Source organism: Bos mutus, chromosome 19 (genome assembly GCF_027580195.1).
Source record: "Bos mutus isolate GX-2022 chromosome 19, NWIPB_WYAK_1.1, whole genome shotgun sequence".
Taxonomy (NCBI): domain Eukaryota; kingdom Metazoa; phylum Chordata; class Mammalia; order Artiodactyla; family Bovidae; genus Bos; species Bos mutus.
Window position 1 is genome coordinate 7585627 of NC_091635.1, and position 24312 is coordinate 7609938.

The 24312-nt window shown below is 40.0% G+C and overlaps 1 protein-coding gene across 3 annotated transcripts; it reads right to left on the reverse strand.

Moving 5' to 3' along the window:
• Window positions 1-173: 173 nt before the first annotated feature.
• ACOX1 (acyl-CoA oxidase 1) lies at window positions 174-24309 on the reverse strand. Of its 3 annotated transcripts, none has more exons than XM_005907962.3 (14): window positions 24057-24309; window positions 23606-23765; window positions 12965-13125; window positions 10303-10410; window positions 8848-8967; window positions 8591-8706; window positions 8016-8185; window positions 6891-7053; window positions 6177-6367; window positions 5731-5910; window positions 5494-5599; window positions 5224-5367; window positions 4847-5053; window positions 174-3994 (listed from the first exon to the last, which is right to left on the reverse strand). In XM_005907962.3, exons 1-14 carry the CDS (start codon window positions 24163-24165, stop codon window positions 3947-3949), a joined length of 1983 nt encoding a protein of 660 aa, XP_005908024.2. In that variant the 5' UTR covers window positions 24166-24309; the 3' UTR covers window positions 174-3946. The 3 variants fall into 3 exon arrangements, with proteins under 3 accessions (XP_005908024.2, XP_005908023.2, XP_070245203.1); XM_005907961.3 differs by lacking the exon at window positions 12965-13125 and adding an exon at window positions 19619-19779; XM_070389102.1 differs by lacking the exon at window positions 24057-24309 and adding an exon at window positions 19619-19779 and having other exon boundaries at window positions 23606-23746.
• Between the last annotated feature and the right edge of the window lie 3 nt (window positions 24310-24312).

A 24312-nucleotide genomic window follows, 5' to 3' on the forward strand; every position in this document is an offset into this window, starting at 1 on the left:
CTTTTGAGGGCTGACTGGTGGAAAGGTGGAGGGCATGAGAAATGGAGAGTGGAAAAATGATGGGCAGTGAAACCATAAAGACTAGGAAAGTGGCTGTGACCTTCAATTATGAATGCCGAAGCTGTGAAGCCAGGATGAAACCTAACACCATCACGTAATAAAGACAGTAACACTTTTCGTGTTGATTACAGTTTATTAAGGGTTCTTCAGTTTTACAAAGGAAGATGGGGTTAGTGGCTTGGCTTATTCGAAGGTTGGTGGGTCACCACTGTCCAACCGTGACTCCGTCTTTGGACCTGTGCACCTCCTCAAGTACTCCCACCTTCACTGACATGTCCTGCCAGGCATGCGGAACAATACATGCTAAATACACTTCATCGGGTAGGAACCAAACTCAAACCACGACAGTTAAAGGGGTAAGAAGGTAGCAAATTATATGCGCCAAAGTAGTTTCCTCGAATTCATAGCAATTGGAAATGTTTACAAGCAGTCATCAGTTGGAATATTATGCAGGTGAATCACGTTGTTACCTAATCTGTGAAACAGTCGACAGTAATGTGGTTAAACTGTTTTGCTTCAGAATTCTTAATATCCCTCCCAATGTTCCATGACTTTCCTCGAGATAATCAGTGGCTCACTTATATGTAAGAAAAAATAAAAAAATTCTCTGAAACCTAGGAATTTGCAGTCTACAAAGGCTAAATTTCCTTATGTTTCTATATTTACTATCATGGACCACAGGAATAGTAATGAAAATTTGAGTTTGGAGAGCTATAAGCAAAACTCCACCAGTGTTTTAAAATGAAAAGACATTTTATTCATTTACGGTGACTTGGTCTAATCCTCCAGGAATGGAATAATAAATATTCAATTAGCTGATCTCTGCATTTTTCCATGCAAACCTTCAGGAGACTCAACAGAAGATTCTTGGCCTCAAGTAGAATCATCAGTTTCCTGGCAAGGTTCCTCTCTAGTTGGTGCAGCAGCTACTGCTTGAGGACAATCTATGACTCCAGGCATACCTTGCACAGTACACAAAATGGTTAGTGGGTGTTATAGGCCATCTGCATCTAGTTTTCTTTTTACTGAGATGGATAGAACTCAGAAAGGGGTAGGACTCTGAGCAACAGTCATTAGAGGAATTTTTGTTCCCTAGAGAACTCAAGGATCATGAATCAATATATTTCCGCAACCAAAGCCTTGCACTGAAGAAAATCCAATAATTGAGTTCTAATAACATGTTAATGTTACAAATGGTTAAATGCCTCCAGGTGTATGTTATCTGAAATTACCACCAGTGAGTTCTCAGAAAGTATGTGAACATGGTTAATGTTGCAATTAAGTGAATGTTCTGAAGATAAGCTGCTACTTAGTGGTATGATGTTCTGAAGACAAGAACAGGAAGGCCCGAAAAGGCTTTGGGACCAACTGTGCTTTGAGGTCACTTATGTGCAACACTGAAGTACACCTCAGTGTCTACTGAGTAGATACGAAGTAGAAATCCAAATACTTCAGGATGTAGCAAACTTCATCCATTACAAACAGCAAAAACCTCATGGATCTTTCAAAGGGTTATGTCAGTATCATCTAATAGAAACAATAATTCTGCTCAGGTTTATCATCATTTTGGAGATGAGGTTGAAATTTATCTGTACGCTTTATGAAAATGGCTCACAAAAGAACCCAACAGAACCACCCTTATCTGTGGCAAAGTCTGGCTTCTAAAGGATAGCAAGCTGGGTCTGCTGCTTCCTTATGAGAAACCAACAAATCTGTATTCCTGCATGGACAGAGCACTCAAATACTCTACAAAGACAGCACCATCTATCTGCTGAGGCAGGTTATCTGCTGAGGCAGGTCTCACTCCTTCCTTCCTTCTTTTGTTCAGTGTTACCTAAATCTACATCTTAAAATTCTTCATAATTTAAATTTATGTTTAATTTTATGTGGTACATTCTTTCCATCTTGATAGTGACAAATTCTTGAGGTCTTATGGTACCTTTATTCTTTAATTACAGTGAATAAGTTCAAAACATTCCAATGTTAATAAAAATACTATCAATATGAGATCTAGCTTTTAAATATAAAGCTCAAGGTGCTGGACTGAAGGTGGCTCTGACAGAGTCCACCACCATGTTTCAAACTGCTTAGATCCCAGATCTATGAAGCTGGATTGTGTGGGTGTCATTTCAAAAACCCTCATGTCCTGGCCATGGGTTAGCCCTCTGTGAATAAGATTTTTAACCACTAACTGGAAACAATTCTATATTTAACAGGTTAATATCAAGCAATCTGAATTTACTGTTATTTCCCAGAATCTGATCTAGTCCCAAGAGATACCCATACGAGATTTACAGAGTGATTTTTTACTTCAATGTTAACACAATTATCAATTAGTTCTCCTGGTGGAAAGATTAAGGCTTCTGTCAACAGGCAGTATTTCTTCTGCTGGACCTTAAAGTCTATTACTAGTTTCACTGGGATAGATTTTATGTAAGGTCCCAAGAAGGGAATTACAGTTCCCTGAATTACATACTACATTCTCAAGACTGACTCTAGAACAACTGGCTTCGTGAGACAGAGGTTACAAATACAGTTAACAACAACAAGAAAATTAAGTGATTTGTTTTACATTGATTTGAAGAAAAAATTCATCATGAGATACGTGTTTAGCTTTTAAATATAGAATGATTGTACAAATTAGACTTCAGCTGAAAGGACAATTTAGCAAGTCAGATAAAGCTCCTAGAAACATACTGAAAATAAAACCAGATATACTGTAAGAAACATTCTATGGAGCTTCCATTTATCCTTTAGCCACTGTTTCAATGATTATATTTTCTGATTAAAAAATCAGAACACATGGTTTGTCAAAGGACTTTCCTGGGTGTAAGAAGCAATGAGTGACGCTTTTATTTTTCTAAGGCCAGACCTCCAAGCATTTTAATGGCTTCTGCCAGAGTGCCAGAATATAGGAAATCTGGATTGTTCTAGAAAATGTAGTTACCATGGTCACCAAAGTTACAGTAACCTAACTGATAGCTCTCCACGCCCTTAATTCTTCTAAGAAGGAACTGTGACTATTTTTCTCCTTTCTTTAGCGTCTTTCTCAGGAGAGGGAGATCAAAACCACTGATGTGGAGATCTCATCGGCTGCCAAAAGTTATATGTAGAGATGACTTGGCCGCCTCCCTCTCCCCGAGAAGCTGACGCAAAGGGAGCTCTAATGCTACTAGAGGGACAGTTTAGGGAAGCCTCCAACGGAAGCTTAGTTCCGAATTACACAGGGCAGGGACCCTGCAGAAGCCTGTGCTCAAGAAATCTTTGGGTTGGAAAGACGCTACTGTGAACACTTAAGGTAGGAGCAATACATCAATTAAGGAGGGCAAGCAGGCAGGAGAGGCGTCAGTGTGTCAGGCACGAACTCACAGGTTTCCTGATTAGTTTCTTTTCCCCAGTTTCTCTTCTTCACTCCTGCTTTCTAGCCGGGACCCCTGGCAGCTGTGTTAGGACATGAGCAAGAAAGTTAGGAAGGGTTCTACCCTGCTTAAAAAAACACCTCTGCTTAAAAACACTTGTATATCCAGTGATTAGCAATTAAGATGTGAAAATAATTAACTACTTAGTAGTTAAATTTTACTAATTATCAAAAGTCCTGGCCTCCTGGGATCAGCAGCAATATAGATGGAAGTCGCACTGCATTTCTTAAAACTTTTTCTGAATGCTTAATAGTCTCTTTCAGTGTTAATTGCACTTGTAAAACACATCTGGTTTTCTCCTTTAATTTGCAAAATCTGTTTTCTTTTTTCATTTATAAAAAGAGGAAAGGGTCAATTTATCACTTGCTCTACAGCTTTTCCGAATTTGATCAAGATTCCACGCAGTTTGTGTGACAGGTGTAAGAACAGCTACTTTCAGGGCAGACTGCACTTATCATCAAGCCACGTCAGAGCTTGGACTGCAGCGACTTTAGGTGCTTGTAAGACTCATGGACCTGCAGGGAAAGGAGAGAGAAAACATTACTGATAAGGAGCTTGCAATTTAAAATAGCTTTTTTTTTTTTTGCTGCACTGGCTCTTTATTGTGACTCAGAGGCTCTTTGCTGTGGTGCAGGGGCTTCTCGAGCTGTGGCACGAGGGCTCTCTAGTTGCCCCATGGGATATGGGATCCCAACCAGGGATCAAACCCCCGTTTCCTGCATTGGAAGGTGGATTCTTAACCTCTAGCCCACCAGGGAAGTCCCAAAATAACGTACTTTTAATCAAAAAATTATCTGAACCTTATATGAATCCTGATTCAAAAAAATCAAAGGGGGGTGGGGGGAGAATTGAGCTAAATGGGGAAAAATCTGGACACTGGCTAGTTCATGGTATGAAAGAATTACTGTTAATTTGTTTAGGTGTGAGAATGGTACTGCAGTTATGCTTTTTTAAAAAAGGAATCCTTATCTTTCAGAGATACATACTGAAATATTTATGAATAAATTACCTGATACCTTGGATTTGCTTCAAAATAATTCTGTTGGGAGGTTCAGATAAAATGCAACTGGTCATGAGCAGACAGTTGTTGAAACACGATCAAGGGAACAGGAAGATGCACTGCAGTGTTCTATTTATGTATATGTTTGAAATTTTTCAATTGTTGTTAGTTAAGGAAACTAAAAGCCCACATACTATAGGAAAGGTCTTGTTCCCTTCAGAACCTGTTGCTCAAATAAAGGGACTGTCTGAAGTGGTCATGAGAGCTCTCAAAGCTTCCCCAGGTGGTCATTCTCTGAGGGCCTTCCTGCTTTAATATTTAAATGAATAACTTCAAAATGTGAAAGACACTTTTTTCTTTTTTTTACCTCTGTTTTGTTCAGTGGGGATTTCTTGGCCCATTCAAACAAGTTTTCGTACACATTTCCATCATAGCGGCCAAGCACAGAGCCCAGTGTCACATCCTGAAAATCAAATGCATCCACCAGAGCAACCGCGTCAGGGCGAATTGCAGTCAGCAGCTCCTTGATGCGCCCATTCACCTGGGTGATCTGAGACTCTGTCATGATGCTCCCCTAAAGCGAAGAAACGAGCAAGCAAGCACAGACGTTATAAGGTACGTATACAAACAGATGTTTATGAATATATAGACACACACATATACACAACTACAAAGTAAACCAAAATTATTTTCTATAAAAAATTAAGAATTAAATAAAGGGACTTAAACTTAGAAAATCCTGACCTGAAGAAAATCCCCTGCATTCTGACTGATTCCATACAAAGAATACAAGAGACACAAACGCCTTAGGACAGCTTGGATGGACTTCTCTTGAATCTGGAGGACTTTTTCCGTAAAGAGCTTAACCACCACATAGTGGCAATGTGCCTAGATATAAGGAAAACACCAGAATGTAAGAATCTCTGAAAAAGATTCAGCAGTGATAAGGTTTCTGTACTAAGACAATGAGGGGGGTGGTGAAGGACGGGGGAGGGGAGGAGAACCATCACTGACCTCACTTGCCCGAACAAGGTCAATGGACGTTAGGTTCCACGCTACCTCCTTGCTTTTTCTGTGAATCACTTCAGTCTGAAGGTTTTTAGCAGCAATTTCTACTAATCTGTTTTTTAAAAAAAAAAAACTAGAAAACTGGAGCCCAAGAAGGTGACAGTGAATACTCGTGCCTCCCACCTAGGCCCTGGGCCTGGGGCCCCTGCAGCTGCCGGCCCCAGCTCTCGTGCGTGCACTCACCTGGCCGCTCGAAGCTTGTACGCCTCTGTCAGGCTGTCGGGGCTGTTGATATCCACCATAGTTGGCCACACGGCCACCTGCTGTGGCTGGATGCGCTGGCTGGGCAGGTCATTCAAGTAGGACACCATGCCACACACCAACTTGCCTGAGTGCACCTGGTCGTAACTTTTCATCAGGAACCTAGAAGTCACCAGGACACATGCTTTCAGTAACTATGCTTCCCGTGAAACAGAAATAAAGTGAATTCCTGTAATGACTTTAAACTATGTGACGGGGTTTCATACTAGTCTGAGCACAAGATAAACATCCTGCGTCAGGATGGAAGGCAAAATGACATCTTTCAGGAACAAACATAATGCGAAGAGAACACACGGGAACAGGTATCAGTGGAAAGGACTTGGACATTCCTGAGAACACAGGATAGAAATCATGAATTAGACTCTAACCTGGCTGTCTGCAGCATCATGACAGTGTTTTCCCCCTCGAAGGTGCAGGTTGGGGTAAAAGTGACATAAATATTTGGAAGTCCACTGCAGTGAGAATAGCCATGTCCGCCACAAGCCATCCGACAGGCTTCAATAGCTGTGTTCGTTGTCCAGGACGTGAAAGCCTTCAGCCCAGCGGTGAGCGCGTGAAGCTGAAGGGGGAAGCACAGGCCATCAGGACGTCTGCAGTGCTGACAGCCTGCATTCCAAGTGGACACGCTGAACAGGACTGTCACTTGCAGAAGCACTTGCCAGGGTTAAGTGGCAGGTGCTCAGTGCTTAGGGCTCTGTGCTGTCATTGCCAGGGGCCTGGTTTGGTCCCTGATTAGGAAACTAAGATCCTGCAAGCAGCCTGGTGTGGCCAAGAAAACCAAATAAAATCACTTGCCATGTATATAAACTGAAAAGCATCCTCATCTAATTAGCCTAAACTAGTAACATTACCACATTCCTTTCTGAACTGTTCTATGTGGCAAAAAAATGTACCACTTAGGTTCTTTTGCTCAATAAAGGACCAACATAGTACAGTAATTCTGAAATTTAAAAACATGGATAAATCCATAAAAATATGGATTCTTTTCAAGGTATCCCAATGTTTAATTTTCTCTGCACATGATCCCACAGGGAAGTATGAACAAGAAGGGTTCCCACAAGGGACAGAGACCAGACACAGACCTCAGGCAGCTCACTCAGGTCCCCATGGCCAATGTCTTCATTAATCCGAAGATAGGTCTCTTTCATGTATGCGCCTACAAACTGGAAGGCATAGGCAGTGGCCAGGAGGGGAAAAAGTTTATATTGCTGGGTTTGATAATCCAAAATCTGTGGTTCTGGTTCACTAAAGTATATGAAAAAAGGAAAAACAAACAAAAATCAATCAATCAATCCCTATACAGAGCTCACGTGCCAGATTCTGGACTAAGCACTTTGATAGATTAATTTATCTAATCCTCACAAAGACCCTGTGAAGTAATTTTTAATAGCTCTATTTTACAGATGGGAAAAATGAGGTTAAGAACCTACCCGGGGTCACAGAGCTAGTAAGTGGCAGATTCTTGATTGAAATCTAGGCTATTTGGCTACAGAAGACCACACTCTGAACCACCCTGTTGAACACGTGAACAGGATTTTCTAGTTGACATTTCTATTTTTCTTAATCTTTCCAGTCTGGCTATGAAAATAGTATCTCATGGCAACATAAAGAACCAAACTTCGTTAACTTCACAGGAGGAAGGCAATGTTAAAGGGTGTAGCTGGTAGAATAAACTATATTGTGACCACTAATATGAGAAGACCCAGTGTACTAAGTTTAATATTTAAAGTCTAAGAAGGTCCACTGAGCATGCAAAAGAGTCTGCTCTTACCAATTTCTTTATTTCTTCTTTAAGAGTAAAAAGTTTATCAAAGAGTCATGCCCAATTAGTAGGTGGAAATAAGAACAAACTATGCCCAGGAACACAACAGGGAACCGAGTTTAATGTCACTTTCACTATACCCAATTTGTAGTTGTTAGCAGCAATTAGAACCTTCACACCACACCTTCAGTGTTTTGAACACTTCACTTATAAAGCTCTAGTAATATTATCATTTTTCTTAGAAGGTTAAAAGTAATAATTAGGTGCTTATTCTCATCCTTCCACTTAAGGAAGTTTAGATTCTAAGTAGCAGACCCAGTACACTGCCATTCTAGCTAATTTTATCACAAATGCACTTTCTCCACATCACATTTGGGAATTTTGATACCTGGATGGGGTTCACGCCAGACTTCAGTACTGAGCTCATCTCAGACTTTACCCTTACCCTGGGTTGATTTCAGACTGATGCCTCACAGCACTGTATCGGACGGCAATGGTGCATGCCTTAGACAGACTCCGAGCGGATTCTCCCACGAGGAAGGACCTGATGAACACCATGGTCCCGTAGGTCAGCTTGTTATTCAGGGGTTTTACGTATGTGCCATCAGGCTTCACCTGGAAAAAGAACATGAGATGGATGCTTCCTTCTGTTAAACCCAAGTGGCAGTTTATTCTCAAAGTGTGGTCCCCAGAAAGGCAGCATCAGCACCACCTGATGCTCAGTCCCCACCCTGACCTCCTAAATCAGAAACTCTGGGCACTAAGTAATCTAGGTTTTAGCAGCCTTCCAGGCGACTCTAATGTATGCTAAAGTGGGAGCCCCACTGGTTTAGCAAACCAAGACATGCCCTTCACACCTGTCAACTCATCTGATTTCATGGTCACAATAAAAGCATCATCAGAAGTAAAAAATCTGTTATTACCTTCTAAACGAACAGACCATTCCAATCCTACGATTATCAATGGCCACTGAAACCCCCATGTCTGACACGCCTGCTCGTATTTTCCATCTCACTGTACCTGGGCATGTTTCATCAGCATGTTTTCTCTGGGAATACGATAGTTGTCCATCTTCAAGTAGCCATTATCCATCTCATCATAGCCAAACTTGGGGCCAATGTCTCCTACAGTAATACCTGCCGCAGATGAAAGGGGAGTCACAGGGTATTTAGGTTCTGGGATTCCTGGCTCCCTCCTCTTCTTTAGTTACATATTATACTTTTTGCAGAAGATAGTGACTGGTTTAATTTTCCATCTCAACATTAGATAATCCTAACCTGGCAAAGGCTTATGGGTCCCAAGTTCACGAATAGGTACAATGAAGGCATGTAATCCATAGCATTTTCCCTGAGTGAAGAGCTGGGCAAGTACGATAGCATGATTTGAAGTTTTTCCAACTGCAACATAAAAGAGAACGAGAGAGGAAAGTGAGCAAATGTTCTTACATTTTCAAAAGACAGAAACAAAAGAGAGAAAAGCATATGTTAAATATAAGACTAAGATTCCATCAATAGCAAAATTCATTAAATTTTTGCAAAGTAAGCCTTCATTTTAAAAACACACATATATATGTGTGTGTGTATTTTTACTGGAGTATAATTGACATATAACATTATCTAAGTTTAGGGTAGACAACATGTTAATTTGATAGCATTTTAAAGAAGAAGATAGTTTTACTTATTTTTCATTCATTTACATAAAGACATTTTTAGGATAATCATAGAACATTAAATTACTTCCTTTTTCTCCCTTAAGGCAGGGCTTTCCAAAACAGTAGCTACTAGCCACATGTGGCTATTTACATTTAAATTAATTATAATGAAATAAAATAGAAGATTCAGTTCCTCAGTCAGCTAATTACATTTCCAGTGTTCAGGTGGCCAGTGGCTACCACGCTGAACGGCAAAGACAGAGAATATTCCATCACTGCAGAATACTTCAGTATTCTGCATACTTCAGTATTCGGTATTCAGAATACTTCAGCTGTACTATAGGATACAGCTGCTTTAAGAGATTTTTGGTTAATGCATCCAGAAATATTTCCATTTTATTGCATGCTAGTTTTTTTCCTTATCAAAATGTAATACCACATATTAAAATATATAATGTGGATAACAAAATCCTTCATTGGAAATTTATGTATCCTAAAACAATAATTCAGAATAGAAGACAATATTAAATAAATTTCACATCAAAGCTATTATAACAAAAATTTAAAAACTAAAATACTTTTCTTTTTTAAAAAATACTCATTTCTATTTCTGTTTTGATTATTTATTTGGCTGTGCCAAGTCTTAGTTACAGCATACGGGATCTTTAGTTGAAGCATGTGGGATCTATTTCCCTAACCAGGGATTGCACCCAGGCCCCCTGCATAGGGAGGGTATAGTCTTAGCCACTGAACCACCAGGGATGTCTCTCAAATACTTTCCAATACATAAATGACTAACCAAACTAGGTATACTAAATTACTTTAAATGATGATTATGGAAATTATGCTAACACATGGAATGCTAAGATAAAAATCTATGAAAAGCAGCAAAATTGACAGCTGTCCTCTGCACTTTACAAGTGTATAAACATCTGTAACAGGTAACACAAGAGAATGTGAAAAGCTCAGCATAGTTTAAGCCCTAAGAGTTCTTTCTATATTTCAAAATTATATTCTCATAGACGCTATATATTCTATAAGTCTTCAAAACATTCAGTTACTATTAAAAAAATTCACTTACGTCCACCAGGCCACCACTTGATGGAGGTCACAGTAGGACTGTTGAGAATGAACTCCTGGGTTTCAGGGTCATAAGTGGCTGTGGTTTCCAAGCCTCGAAGATGGGTTCCTAAGGAAATGAATTATACCTACTTCAGATAGAATATGGGAAAAAACAGGTATAGGGTAAAATCTGCCCAGTTCCTTTAAAGCACTAGCATCTCAGAGAGTAACAACATCTAACAATAAAACATCTGTAGATGAGCTACAAATGGTTGATAACCAAGATCCTGAATTTCTGATGCTTAAATCAGATAGTTCGTATTAAGCTGAAAATATAAATGTCAAGCATGTTCCATTTCTGTATTTGATTTACTGCACAGCAGTAGATAGGGAACATTTATTTACATCAACCAAAAGAAAATGTAAAGACAGATAAGAATCATAGTTGCCTGAGATCACAGGCTATGACTTTAACATGGAAGTTAACTGCCCTTTTAAAATCATCTCTAAGTTGTTAGTGTGCTAATTTCAACTCATTCGTATTGTGTCCACCACACCAATTCAACATTCTGGAATTCTGTATTATAACAAAGAACGAGATAACACATGACAGAAGAGACTGAAGCTAAAGTTCTTGTAAACTGAGAATTTATTTCAGAATGAATGCTAGAAAGGAAAACAAGTTTTAAAACTTTAAAAGTTATAACCATTTTAGGGAAAAGAAGACCTGGAATGGTGACTTTTTAAAAATTTCTAAAAGTCCCAATAAGGTCCAAGTTCACCCTGTAGGCTTCCAACACTAGGCTTTCACTTATTCCTGACTGGTTCACAACTTTCATGTTCATTGGAGATGGACAGGGATTTGTGTTTTAAACTCTAATGAAAAAGTGAAAGTTGCTCAGTTGGGTCTGACTCTGCAACCCCATGGACTATACAGTCCATGGAATTCTCCAGGCCAGAATACTGGAGTGGGTAGCCTTTTCCTTCTCTGCTGCTGCTAAGTTGCTTCAGTCGTATCCGACTCTGTTCGACCCCATAGACGGCAGCCCACCAGGCTCTCCGTCCCTGGGATTCTCCAGGCAAGAACACTGGAGTAGGTTGCCATTTCCTTCTCCAATGCATGAAAGTGAAAAGTGAAAGTGAAGTCGCTCAGTCATGTCTGACTCCTAGCGACCCCATGGACTGCAGCCTACCAGGCCCCTCCATCCATGGGATTTTCCAGGCAAGAGTACCGGAGTGGGTTGCCATTGCCTTCTCTAGGAGGGATCAAACCCAGGTCTCCTGCATTGCAGGCAAATTCTTTACTAGCTGAGCCACAACGGAAGCCCAAGAATACTGGAGTGGGTAGCCGATCCCTTCAGTGGATCTTCCCGACCCAGGAATCGAAGTGGGGTCTCCTGTATTGCAGGCAGATTCTTTACCAACTGAGCTATCAGGCAAGCCCTTAAATTCTAATACAAATGTGCCAAAATTCTTTGAAAAAAGTTACAGAAAAGTGTTCTATGTGACCCTCTCCCTATCCTGAAGTCAATGATGAGAACTTTTTACCAGATTGCTTTGAAAATGCCAGATTTCATTCACCACTTAAAATTAATTGTTAAACATTCAGAAACTTCCAAGTTGAATAACAGAAATGGCCAGTTTATGGGTGATCAACCTTCCCCCAGATGGGAATCAAGGAATCAGACAGTGAGACCCCTTTCACCAAAGAAGAAACTTTTATAGAACAGGTAATGACAGAGCGTTTTCAAACGCACAACTGAACCAAACAGTATTCCACTTTGTGTCTTAGGAACATCCTGTAAAATACTATTTAGCATTGAAGCTGAAAGTCAAATGAGCAATCAAATTAAGATAAAGCTGTTACAGGAATAAGGAACAAAAAGCAAATACACACTAGACCAGCTGTTCTGAAACCTCTGATTAGGCTAACAGAAGCCAGAAGTAGATGAATGGGTACCATTCAAACACAAATACCAATACAGAACGCGTGCTACCAGGAATAGCCACCAGCTTGAGCCCCATCCAGTTCACAGAGAAAGGTAGGTCGGGGATGCAAAGAAAAAAAGAAAAGTGGTACATACAGAATGTGAAATCAATTACCTGGAAGTACAACTTATCTTATTTTTACTAAACTTTGGCCAAAGCCACCTTTAGAAGTCTACTGAATTTAGTGAATCAACACAAATAATGTCAAGGTAAAAAATCCTGCATGTTTTGGTTATAGAGGCCACTCACTTCCCTTTAGCACACATGCTATTAACATCTATTTCTTTTGGAATCTGTGTAAGTTCATTAAGGTATCAGTATAAAAGGGAATCATAGTAATGAAGAAAAAGAGATGGGTTCAGACTCTCCATACAAATTCTGTACAAAAGCAGTGAACCTGAAAAACCACTTAGTAAGTAAGACCTAACTCTTAATTCTTGATCTGCTGAAGGGGAACCGTGAATAAGTAATCAGTATATCTGTGATAACATGAGCTTTAATTTCCACTGACCAAGGCACTGTCTACGCCAAGACTTCCACATGTGAAAACCTGGAGCGCTGCAGAAAGACTGCATTTAAACAGATCCCACACAGCACGTGGAAACACCACCGCTGGCACATGATGGACGCTCCATGTACCCTAGGCTTGCAGAGCCCCACCCAACCCAGAAGGTAGACTGAATGCACCGTACCATGACCCATCTCTGTTTGGGCATAAGTGCCAATGATCTCCAAGTTCCAGGCAGGCATGAAGAAGCGCTCCTGCTGTTCCTCGGTTGCCTGGTGCAGCAAGGTGGGCAGGAACATGCCCAAGTGAAGATCCAGAGGCCCAGGCCGCCCTCGATTCACAAAGCTTCAAAGAAATACCAAGGATGGGCATTTGAGAGTCATCAGGTGTGAGATCAGCAATTTGAACAAACAGCAAGGAAAGGAGAAAAAAAATACCTTCTGTTAAGTATGAATCAGTTGAGCAGACTTCATCATGGATGGGAGCACTGCCCCTTTCTGTATTACATTATAACTCTTGGTTACTTCCATTTTTCTTAAATTGGTGAGAAGTATTTTCTAATGCGACTCATTTCTAAAATAACTTGGCAGGGATTGGGAACTGATTCCAAAGCCTGTGCAACCAAAACTATGTGACCAAGGCAAAGGATTACAGCCTTGCAATTAAGGTAAATAAAAATTCTGAAGAGGCTTGATGGAATGGAAAATTGAAGTTGTACAATGACATATATTCTAATGAAAAGTTGAGACGGGAAAACACAAAAGTTCTCTTGGAAAAAATTTTTCCAGGATCTAATACTAATGTTTCTGGGTTGGAAAACTTTTCTATTTGTCTATAAAACATCCAGTGTTAATCCACATTCCTCACCTAATTTTGGTCATTTCATTTGGATTCATTAAAATATCCAGCCACATGCTATTAAAACAATTTAATACAAAAACTGACGGTGCTCTTCACTCCAGTAATTAATTTCAGAAATAAAAAGACATGCAATTTTTAGTGAAGATCATAATATTCACAAATAACAGATTCATGCATAACAATCGCTCCATTACAATCATATGGGAATTATCAAAATTATAATAAACATGTTAACTGTCATTTAAAATCCAATTTCTAAAGTCATTCTTTTCCATTTAAAATTTGCAAGTGCCCTAGACTTTTATGTGAATTTATTTCTAATAGGAAATAGTGCTATACAGCTTTGTAATATTGCATGCTACCGGCATTTTTATCTAAATTCCAGCTCTAAATTAATCAATTCTATATTGCTCTTACTATGTTCTTTATCTTAGAAATGAGCCTAAACATTTCAGTTTCAAAATTTCTCCATTTGTTCCACTTGAGGAAGAAAATAATCAGGGGGAGGGTGCTGTAGGTGAGGGCTGATCTGTACTGTCTTTCCACAAGGGTTGGGGTGAGCTGAGCTTTCAGCTAACCAATCACATGAAAATCAAAAAATGTACGAATAACTTCCTCATTTTACAAAGAAATTAAAGCTGAGGTGAATTAAGTGTTTTCAGGTCAGAAAGACAATGGCAGGACTTCCCTGGTGGTCCAGTGGTTAGGACTCCAAGCTTCCAATGAGGGTAGGGGGACAGGTTCATTCCTAGTTGGGAAACTAAAGATCCCACAGGCCTCAAAGCACAGCCAAAAAAAAAAGACCATGGCAAAACAAGGACAAGAATCTCATTGCCTAATCATGTCTTCTAGTGCGATCTGGGCTGAGGATGACGGTGGGGACATTAGAAAGACCTGCCAAATCAGTTAAGATTTGGAAGCGTCAAACTGGAAATCCTGTAAGATATTACCACTGGGGGCAACTGAGTGCAAGGTCCATGGGATGTTTCTGGGCTATTTTTGCAACTTCCTATGAATCTATAGTCATTTCAAAATAAAGTGTTTTTTTTTTTTTTTATAAATAGTGAAAATCCTTGGAAAAACAACATTCCTGGGATGAGCGAGTACCTTTCACTCACAAACAGAAATGCCAACTGTCCTGTTTTTAAAGGAATGGTGTGCAGGAAGAAAAATTAAAGTGTGTCTGCTGCTGCTGTTGCTGCGTCGCTTCAGTCGTGTCTGACCCTGTGCAACCCCAGAGATGGAAGCCCACCAGGCTCCCCCGTCCCTGGGATTCTCCAGGCAAGAACACTGGAGTGGGTTGCCATTTCCTTCTCCAATGCATGAAAGTGAAAAGTGAAAGGGAAGTCGCTCAGTCGAGTCCGACTCCTAGCGACCCCATGGACTGCAGCCTACCAGGCTCCTCCGTCCATGGGATTTTCCAGGCAAGAGTACTGGAGTGGGGTGCCATTGCCTTCTCCTGGGCGCACTTTCAGAGAAGGCAATGGCACCCCACTCCAGTAGGCAATGGCACCCCACTCCAGTACTCTTGCCTGGAAAATCCCATGGACGGAGGAGCCTGGTAGGCTGCAGTCCATGGGGTCGCTAGGAGTCGGACGCGACTGAGCGACTTCCCTTTCACTTTTCACTTTCATGCATTGGAGAAGGAAATGGCAACCCACTCCAGTGTTGCCTGGAGAATCCCAGGGACGGGGGAACCTGGTGAGCTACCATCTATGGGGTCGCACAGGGTCGGACACGACTGAAGCGACTTAGCAGCAGCAGCAGGAGCTGTAAGAAGAGAACTCTGAACTACGGCCAAAAGTTGTGGCCTGAGGCCAACCACTGTCAGTGCCGAGAGCCTACTTTTCCATGGCTAGAAACCAGAGCAATTCCTGGTGAAGGAGAGGTCGCTCTGAGGCGCCCTTCAGACTCATCGTGGGCGGGTGTGTATCAGGGAATAATGCCAATACCAAGGGTTACCGCAGAGCACACTGAGAAGGGCAAGGGGAAAACTACTATCATCACAAACTGTTCTGAAGCTGAAAGTTGTTCCCAGGAGTAAAATGTCTCTTGTAACTAGGGTAAGGATTATTCAGAAGTGAAGGAAATGTAGAAACGTTACAAGGACAAAGTTACCTGGATAGTTTTTGATTTAAATCAAGTATTGATATTTGCTGTAACCTTTATGCATGATAAAGATCATAAATTATTTTAAATTAATTTACTTTATAATTGCAAAGCACCAACATTTTACTTGGTAAGGAGCTGCAGTCAATTCTTTCAAAAGCGTCAACACAAAAGGCTTTCCCTGTATCTCCTACATGATACAGGGCAGGGAAGGCTGGCCAGTAGTGAGGACAAATGATTAGATTAACAACATATTGAGAAAGGAAGAAATCAAAATAGCAACTCAGTGGACAGCATGATTATAATCCTTGGAAATCAACAACAAAACACCAACACCATCAATCATAAATTAACTTAGCAAAGCTATAGGCTTTAAAAAATCATTCATTCTTATCCATTAGAACCATTCAAATAGAAATCCCACTAAAGAGAAAGGTGATTTATAACAGCAACAAAATATTTTTATATTTTAAATAAGTTAGCTCAGAATATTAAATATTTAATTATGAAAACACATAAATACCTACTAGGATGAATGAAAGATCAAAGTAACAGAAAAGAAATTGCTAATTCTGAGCTCACAGTATGAAGGAAAATTAGTACTTCTCAAGAAAATATTGGGATTTAATGTAACACAGGTTTTAAATTCCTATAGAATATGTTTTAGAACTTGATAAATTGAGATCAGAATTTATCAAAAAGAATAAGTATGCAAGAACACTAAATACAAATATCTTGAAACACAGGCTGTAACAATAGTAAGTTTATCCTATCAGATTTTTTTTTCTATCAGATTTTTAACTATCTTTAAAATAACAATGAGCCAAAGCTTATGATGTTAGAGAAAACAGAAAGAAACAAATTAATGTAATATATTTAAGGTTCCATAAATAAATTGAAACTATTACAAAAGTCTAAGATAAACTAGAAAGAACGTAATAAAGTGAAAGAGCTATTAGTTAATAAACATGAATACTGTATGTGAGACTGATCACTGTATCATACACAAGTAAAAACATTAAACACAAATTCAACAAACAAAAATGGGAATAAAATGGAAGCTAATTACCCAAGATATGAGAAGAAAACTTATACCTAGTCAGACACAGATGCACTGAGGCCAAAATATTTAATGAAACAGAGCCAATAAAAACAATATAATGTTCTAAGATCAACACGCAGATTCTATTTATCCAACACTCAAAGGAGAACATGCCAGTTCATACATATGAAATGCAGAGAGTAATATCCAGGCTCATTAGCATTGGTAAATGAAAACTTTAATTCTTAGATATAAAAGTAGCAAAAAACCAAAGTGACTATGTTGATGGGACAAAGGAGACACGAGTACACTAAATACATCAAAACCTACTCCATGTCTTATGCAACAACATCTATAAAGTACTCATTCTCTTCAAATGTAGTCATTCGTCTCTGAGGAAGGTATTTCAAAGGCATAACCCAAAGAACACAGCTTTTGTAGACGTTTATATTGTTATTACTAACAGTGGGGAAATTAGAATATCCAGGGAGCAAGTCTCATGGGAAGGCCAACAGGGAAGAGAATCACTCTGGGGAAAAAAGAGGATGGGAGGCTATCGGAGAGACAGAGCAGTGAGATCCAGGAAGAGGAAGATTAGGGACTTACAACATCAAGTGCATGACCTATTTTTCAAGCTTCAAAGGAAGAATATTTTCACCGTTTAGTATTAGAGATGGGAATCTGCAATGATACTGCAGCATCTTCAAAGATGATAAGTATGTACTACAGAAGCTCTATTTTCCTGAATAATTATAATAACAGAAAAGGCAAAAAGAATCCCTATGAAGTGGCTAGAACTTGAAATGATCAAATAACCATGATGACCAAGACACTATCTGCTTTGTGACCTGGAGAGACATATGGTCTGGAGATAATTAACCCTAGACCATGTCCCAGACAGTCTCTTTAACAATGGAGCCCCGGGTAGAGGGTGCCCTCCTTGGTCCAGGATTCTGCCTTTGATTAGGGCTCGCAGATCCACAGACCCAGTATGTGTTGGGCTTGTGTGCCCGTACAGACAGAAGTGTGTTTAAAGGAGGGAAGAGAGAACACTGGTGAGCTAGACTTTCTGCAGGTGGTTGAATTTTAAGATTCTTGAGGATCCTGGAATAAGACTGAGCACTTTTAATTTCTTCACTTCTCAGAGGCTTCCTAGAAGTGAAAGAATCCCAAACTGGAAGTTACAGCTAATTCTGTAAGAACGTGAGATAATCACTGTTGACCAATGTTCCAAAGTCTCAGAATTTAAGTAGTCAAATCGTCATCCTGTACAAGTTGCTCTATTTCCAGTCCCGCTGATGCTGAAGTACTTTTTATACATTCTCTATAAGATTATACTCTCATTGGATGTTAATTAGCCAACAGACTGGCTTTTTAGGAAAAGAATAGCACTCAGCGAAACACAACTAATATGAACTGACAAAGTTCCAGCAACAAACAAGACCTAATTTTAAAACTCTGTTCTCTAAAAAACCATAGAGATCAAGACAAAGTTGGTTTCAAACACAAGAAAAATTTGGAAACTAGAAGGAAGAAGAGAAAGAAAACTAACAAATACAATCTTGCCCAAAGCAGCACAGGACCTTAATCCAACCCTCGGCACTCCTCAAATCAATGAAGTTTAAGTCTTCAATTCTTCCTCTCTTCTTGCAAATATACATGGGAAATATACTTCAAAAATAGAGGCAGAAGGATAAGACAGACCAACAAAAGATAAACAGATCAGACTCATTTAGTTTCACAATAGTTTACATCTAATGTCTCCCGAGAACAGTATACCTCTTAAAGTCAAATCAACTCAATGATGAATTTGAAAACAAACAAACAAAAAAGGATTCTGTACCACAAAGCTATTTCAAGATCACAAAACACCCACACACACTCCAGGAGAGGAACACTGCTGGAATGCAATCTTTCTTCCCTTAGGACACCTTCCCTCAGGTCTGACCATCCTGGGGTGCCTGGTGGGGTGTTCATAAAACTGTCCCATGACCAGGATCTGCAGTGCCCATAGGCATTATGAGAAAGGACATTTACTTAAACCAATTCACAAGCCAAAAAGCACCAAATGAAACACAAAAGAGGAATGTCCCTGATAATCTGCATCCTTTCTTCCTTCCTTTGCTTTGCTTTATTTACACGAGGGAAACATTTTGATAATTAGGAATGACATGGGGCAGCTCAAATTCAAGACCCTTAAGCCCATCAGTGGCCTTGTCTATGAAAACAAACTTGCTCCACAAGACCAAACACAAAAACTTTTTTAAAGGTTTTCAGAACAATTTAACCAAGAATTCCTGGTAATTCAAAGTCCATGGGCAGGTACAGAAAAATGAATAAAAAGAAACGAAATGAAGAGCATCATGGACTTTTTCCCAAACCCCCTAGCAGCCTTCACCACTTTAACCCCCTGTCTCATTAAAATCCACATTTTTAACTTCATTAAAGCAAAGCATCTTCCACGTGTTGCTGAGGCATGAAGCCTCTTAAGAACTTCCAACTAGGTCTTTTAAATCAGACACCCACACAATGGAGCACTTTGCCATATTTTCAACCCCACCTTTCCAAACTGCTCGATACCCATTTTAACTGGGTGTACACAGCAACGGTAAAAAATAACAATGATACATCTTTCAGGCCAGAATCTTGGACCAGTTTATAGGGAAATAAACTATGAAGAAACAGGTTGAATTTTAAGATTTATCAATTTAATAATAAAATTCCAAACGTGTAGCAGGAGGGTAAAAAAAAAGGTCAAATGCCCAGAGTGATTTGTTAAATGAAGACCTGACTGGGCTACCCACTGACCCTCAAATGTGGACTAACCGTGGCCCATTTCCGTCTGGGCGTAGGTGCCAATTATCTCGAGTCCTTTGGATGAATGCAGCCATTTCTCTTGCTGAGCAGTGGTGCCCTGATTCAGCAAGGTAGGAATAAACATGGAGTAATTGAGGCCCACAGGTTCCACAAAATTGACCAAATGTAGTCTACAGGAGAGAAAAGAAAAGGGTCTCAGCCTTATTCTAGAAACTGGATTCTACCACCATTCTCGCCAGACACATTTGGCCCTGAGGATGAAGGTTAGACAAATTTAAACCCCTTTCTTACGAAATTAAGACTCAAACTTATCATACACTACCTAAAAAGCCAACGGCAGAATCTAGTGGTATCTCTTCTCCTCCTAGTCATGTCAGGGCCAGGATTCTGAATTTCACACTTAATCCAGAAAGCAAATTCTACCCATGTTTTAGCCTCAGACCTCTTTTGTTTATTATTTTGTTGGTTTGATTTCTTGGAACATGAGTGTGTGTTTTTGCTTTATTTTTAGGCTTTACTTGTCTTGAAAATCAAAAGAAACTCCACAGAACATTTACATTTGCTGAGCTGTTAACAAAATGTCCTAAAGAAGAATAATTTAAACTATTTTTCCCTAGTAACCAAAGCAAATGTCCAGGATAGTATGTATACATTCTAGGGCCAAAGCACAAATCTATAAAGATCTTCAGAGTTTACAGATGGGTAAAGCAGGTAATGTGAATATGTTAAAAATCACAAAGGGTCTCTGAAAATTAGTCCAGATTAAGGGAATTTTAATGAAATTCAGTCTTTAATGATTTTCCCCTAAAAGAATCTGTGAAGTAGTCAATACAAGTTATATACACTAGTCAGCCTCAGCCATGCCAAGTTAGAGATTTTACAGGGTCTATTCTGTCAGCTCTATCTATATAAACAGCTTAAGGTACAAAGTATTATCTAACTGACCCTCATGATGTTTCAAGGGATGGACAGAAAGCAGCGTCACCACCCTGTCCTGGCTTGTAGAACAAGCAGAGCATAAATTCAAGAGAAAGAGGGGGTAGGCTGCCAACTCACTTTTGGGGATGCCCTAAAACCATTCCACTACCTTTTAGGGGTGCTGAGGACAGATTCAAACATTCAAGGAGTGCCTGGACTAGCCAACATCAAAAATGCTTTTTAACCCTGAGGTTCTCTGATTTTCACACAAATACTAAAGGTTAATTCAGACTCCAAGGAGAGAAAGAGGGCAAAGGAGGCGGAGAACAGAAGAGTCGAGTGAGTTTCTAGGTAAGTCTCACAGAAGCTGTTCTAGAGAGAGACGTAAGACATTTTGCAAAAAACATACCCATCTCATTATGGTGGGATAATGTGGAGGTAAATATAAAAACCGGCCTCTCAAAGGCAAGGGCACCATAACACTCCCTAACAGCCACGCTTTATTGACTTCCCTGGTGGCTCAGACGGTAAAGCATCTGCCCGCAATGCCCCGGGTTCAATCCCTGGGTCGGGAAGATCCTCTGGAGAAGGAAATTGCAACCCACTCCAGTACTCTTGCCTGGAAAATCCCATGGACGGAGGAGCGTGGTAGGCTACAGTCCATGGAGTCGCAAAGAGTCGGACACGACTGACCGACGTCACTTTCATTGAAGGAGGAAATGAACCTGCAAGACTTTCTGAGTAATAAAAGCAGTAATTCACTTGCTAAAAACGGAAGCAATACAAGACACAGCCATTCCCTTATGGGAAATGAGAAGGCTCTGGGTTGGTAAAGTGCTGATGCTGACACAAAATAATTAATTCTAGCAACAGGGAAAAAATATGTAACACAAAATAAAGACTGTCAAATACTTATGTTTTTGACATACTGAGATTTTTTTTTTGAGGGCTCTTGAAGTTAACTAAAGAACAATATCTGAGCACTTGTTTTAAGTTATGTTTAATCCTCCCCGACGACTCTTTTCAAGGAACTAGCTTTAAAAACCTAAGAAGGATTAAAAAAAAAAAAAATGACTGGTTCACATTAGAATTTTGTTACTTTAAAAATACTTTAGTTTTTGCATAACAAACAGTATAGTTAAAAGACAACATTACAGAAAAGGAGATCAGGAAAGGAATTTGTATATTCCCCAAACAGCAAAGTCTTACTTTCTCAAGGAATGGAGAGAAGAATTCTTCTACTGCTTGAGTTGAGAAAACTCAAAGTATTTTACTAATATTTTAGTCAGTTTCAAAATATTCTCATGTTTCATTTTGTGATAGGGAAACTGGATATAAAAGGGACCAGAAATATTACTATATTTCATTAATCATAGCATCCCTCACCCCAAAGCCAATTTTAGCATTTAAGACATTCAATGTATCTGACAATTAATGGTAGGTCACAGTTGAGTTTTTTAGTGATACATAAAACATAGATGTGAGTAACAATCGACAGTGTTCAGTAACTGCCAAGACTAATGAAACATTCTCTAACAAACATTGATCTTCCTGTCATAGCCCAGAAATACTGAAAGGATGTCAAAGGGCCTGCCACAGGTTGTATTTTGTCTTTTTCCCAAATAGTGAGGTCTGAGTCATAAAATACATTACAGAAAAAAAAGAAAAAAAAAAACAAAACAAAACACCAAAAACCAAAAAAACTGGCTGGTGTCCCCTGGTTTTTAACTGACGTGAAGGACTGTGTTCTATGCCACTGTGACTTCACTGGAGTCTATTTACACATTGCGCACCACCACAGATTATGAAATCTAACTAACTCTGAAACACACGGCCGCAGCCATTTAAAGTAAAACAAAACAAACCTCTTGTTTTAAGGAAAAATCTAATTTTACTAACTTTACAAGTTCACAAACTCAATTCAGGTAAATCAGAAACAGAATTTTCTAGGAGTTACTCCACCTCAATATCCTCACAGCCACAAGTTACAAATTTTAAAAAATAAAAGAGCATTTGGAAGTTAGTAAGTACTCTGGACTACCAAATTAACTGTATTTTTATAACTAAAATGGAAAGAAGTTCTGAGTGTGGGCTGGAGTAAATTTCCTCCTGACAAGAATAACCAGGTCAAACTCGAAAATAGATACCAAATATATCAGTTGGCAGTTGTATAAGAGAGGAATGCCTATTGCAACATAAAGACAGAGCCTGTAACATGTTTCATTGTTTCATTTTTCTTGGCTCTTAAACATGTACCATCCAAATAATTTACCCTCTATTGATGAAAATATTGGCGTTCTTAAAAAATGTAGAGACCTAAAACAGGAAATGCCCAGTAATAAATGAGAAGAAACGCTGCAAGTCAAAGGCATCTTACACTAACATTACATAATTATAGTGTATATTTACATAAAGGCAAAAAAAACAAAAAAAAGTGTGTGTCTTATTTCTAACCAAAAACACAACAAAAAGATGGTCTGAACAAAGAACATACTCTGTCAGCAGTAGGACCAAGGCATATTTTTATGAAGTCTCATATGCACAGGAGGGCCATTTAAATACCCTCACCAGATTCAACAAAGCTGGGGGTTCTCAGAATACTTCATATCCATTCTGAGGCTTGACTAAAGTTCTTCCTCATATTTTCCATTATTTTAAACTCCAGAGCTACATTAGTATATGAAAATACAATCTGTTACTGCTCCAAAATATTTGTTTGGTCTTTGCAACGGAAAACATCCTTCTAAATTCAGCTTCTGAATTTAGCAGGCCTCCTTCTTAGAAGAAGCAAGTCATTCTGCATTTAAATCGCTCAAAACTGAGAGGTCTGGACCGCATGTGTATGATTCTTGATAAAGAAAATTACAGCATCTCCACAACAAGCTTTCTACAAACATCAGCCCTTTAAAAGGCTTAAAAATCAAAGTAAACATCATTGTCCACACATAGAACTTTAAAATGGCATGAAAAGATGTGAATTTGAGTCTTCAAACGCGAAACACTATGAAAAAGGATACCACAGATGGCGAATTCAAGGTTCAGGCTTAGGCCCTTGCTCTTAAGCTAAGGCATACCTACTTTTTAAACCACATGATTTCAGCAGGATCTGCGATGCCAAACTTCCTCATCTTCTGCACCATGATGGCACTCTTCTTAACAGCCACCTCGTAACGCTGGCTACGGCTGAGGAAATTCAAGTTCTCATGCTGGAAGTCTGGGTCGTTCAGAATGAGGTTCTCTGGTAGGGAGTTAAAGGGTACCAAGAGGAAGACAAAAAATTCACGGCTCCGTTAAAGCTCTCTGGATCACACCAGGTTTCAGCCTCACGGGCACAGGTCCTCCCTCGCGATGGGCGATTGCCCCCGCCACAGCCTCCCCTGGAAGTGCGGGGGTCCCGCGGCTCCCCTAAAGCCGGGCCAGAGGTTGTGGCCTAGGCCCTACAGAGCCCCCACACCCCCGACTTCTCCCGGAGGGAACCGCCAGCTCTGCTCGGGAAAGGCGGGGAGGAGGCCTGGCCAGCTGCCCTCACCGATCTCTCGGCGGCGCCGAGTGTTCTCGGGGCTGCCGTCCAGGACATTCGTGAGCAGCTCCGGGTTGAAGCTGGCGCCGGCCCGCTCTTTCTGCAGGTCTGGATTCATGGTAACGGGCGGCTGAGGCAGTGTAGGTGGCAGCGGCGACAGCAGGAGTCCGCAGCTCCTGCGCGGGGCCGACACTAAGAGCCGCCCCAGTACAAGGCGGGTCCCCGCCCCCTGGCCGCCTCGGCCCGCCCCTTCTCCTTCACCGCG

Coding starts and splice junctions, on each gene's coding strand:
- ACOX1 (XM_005907962.3), bottom strand. CDS start 24,165: ATGAATCCAGACCTGCAGAAAGAGCGGGCCGGCGCCAGCTTCAACCCG. Junction 7,054..8,015: donor CAGTCTGAAATCAACCCAGG/GTAAGGGTAAAG, acceptor CATATACTTTAG/TGAACCAGAACCACAGATTT. Junction 5,368..5,493: donor ACCTTGTTCGGGCAAGTGAG/GTCAGTGATGGT, acceptor CCTTATATCTAG/GCACATTGCCACTATGTGGT.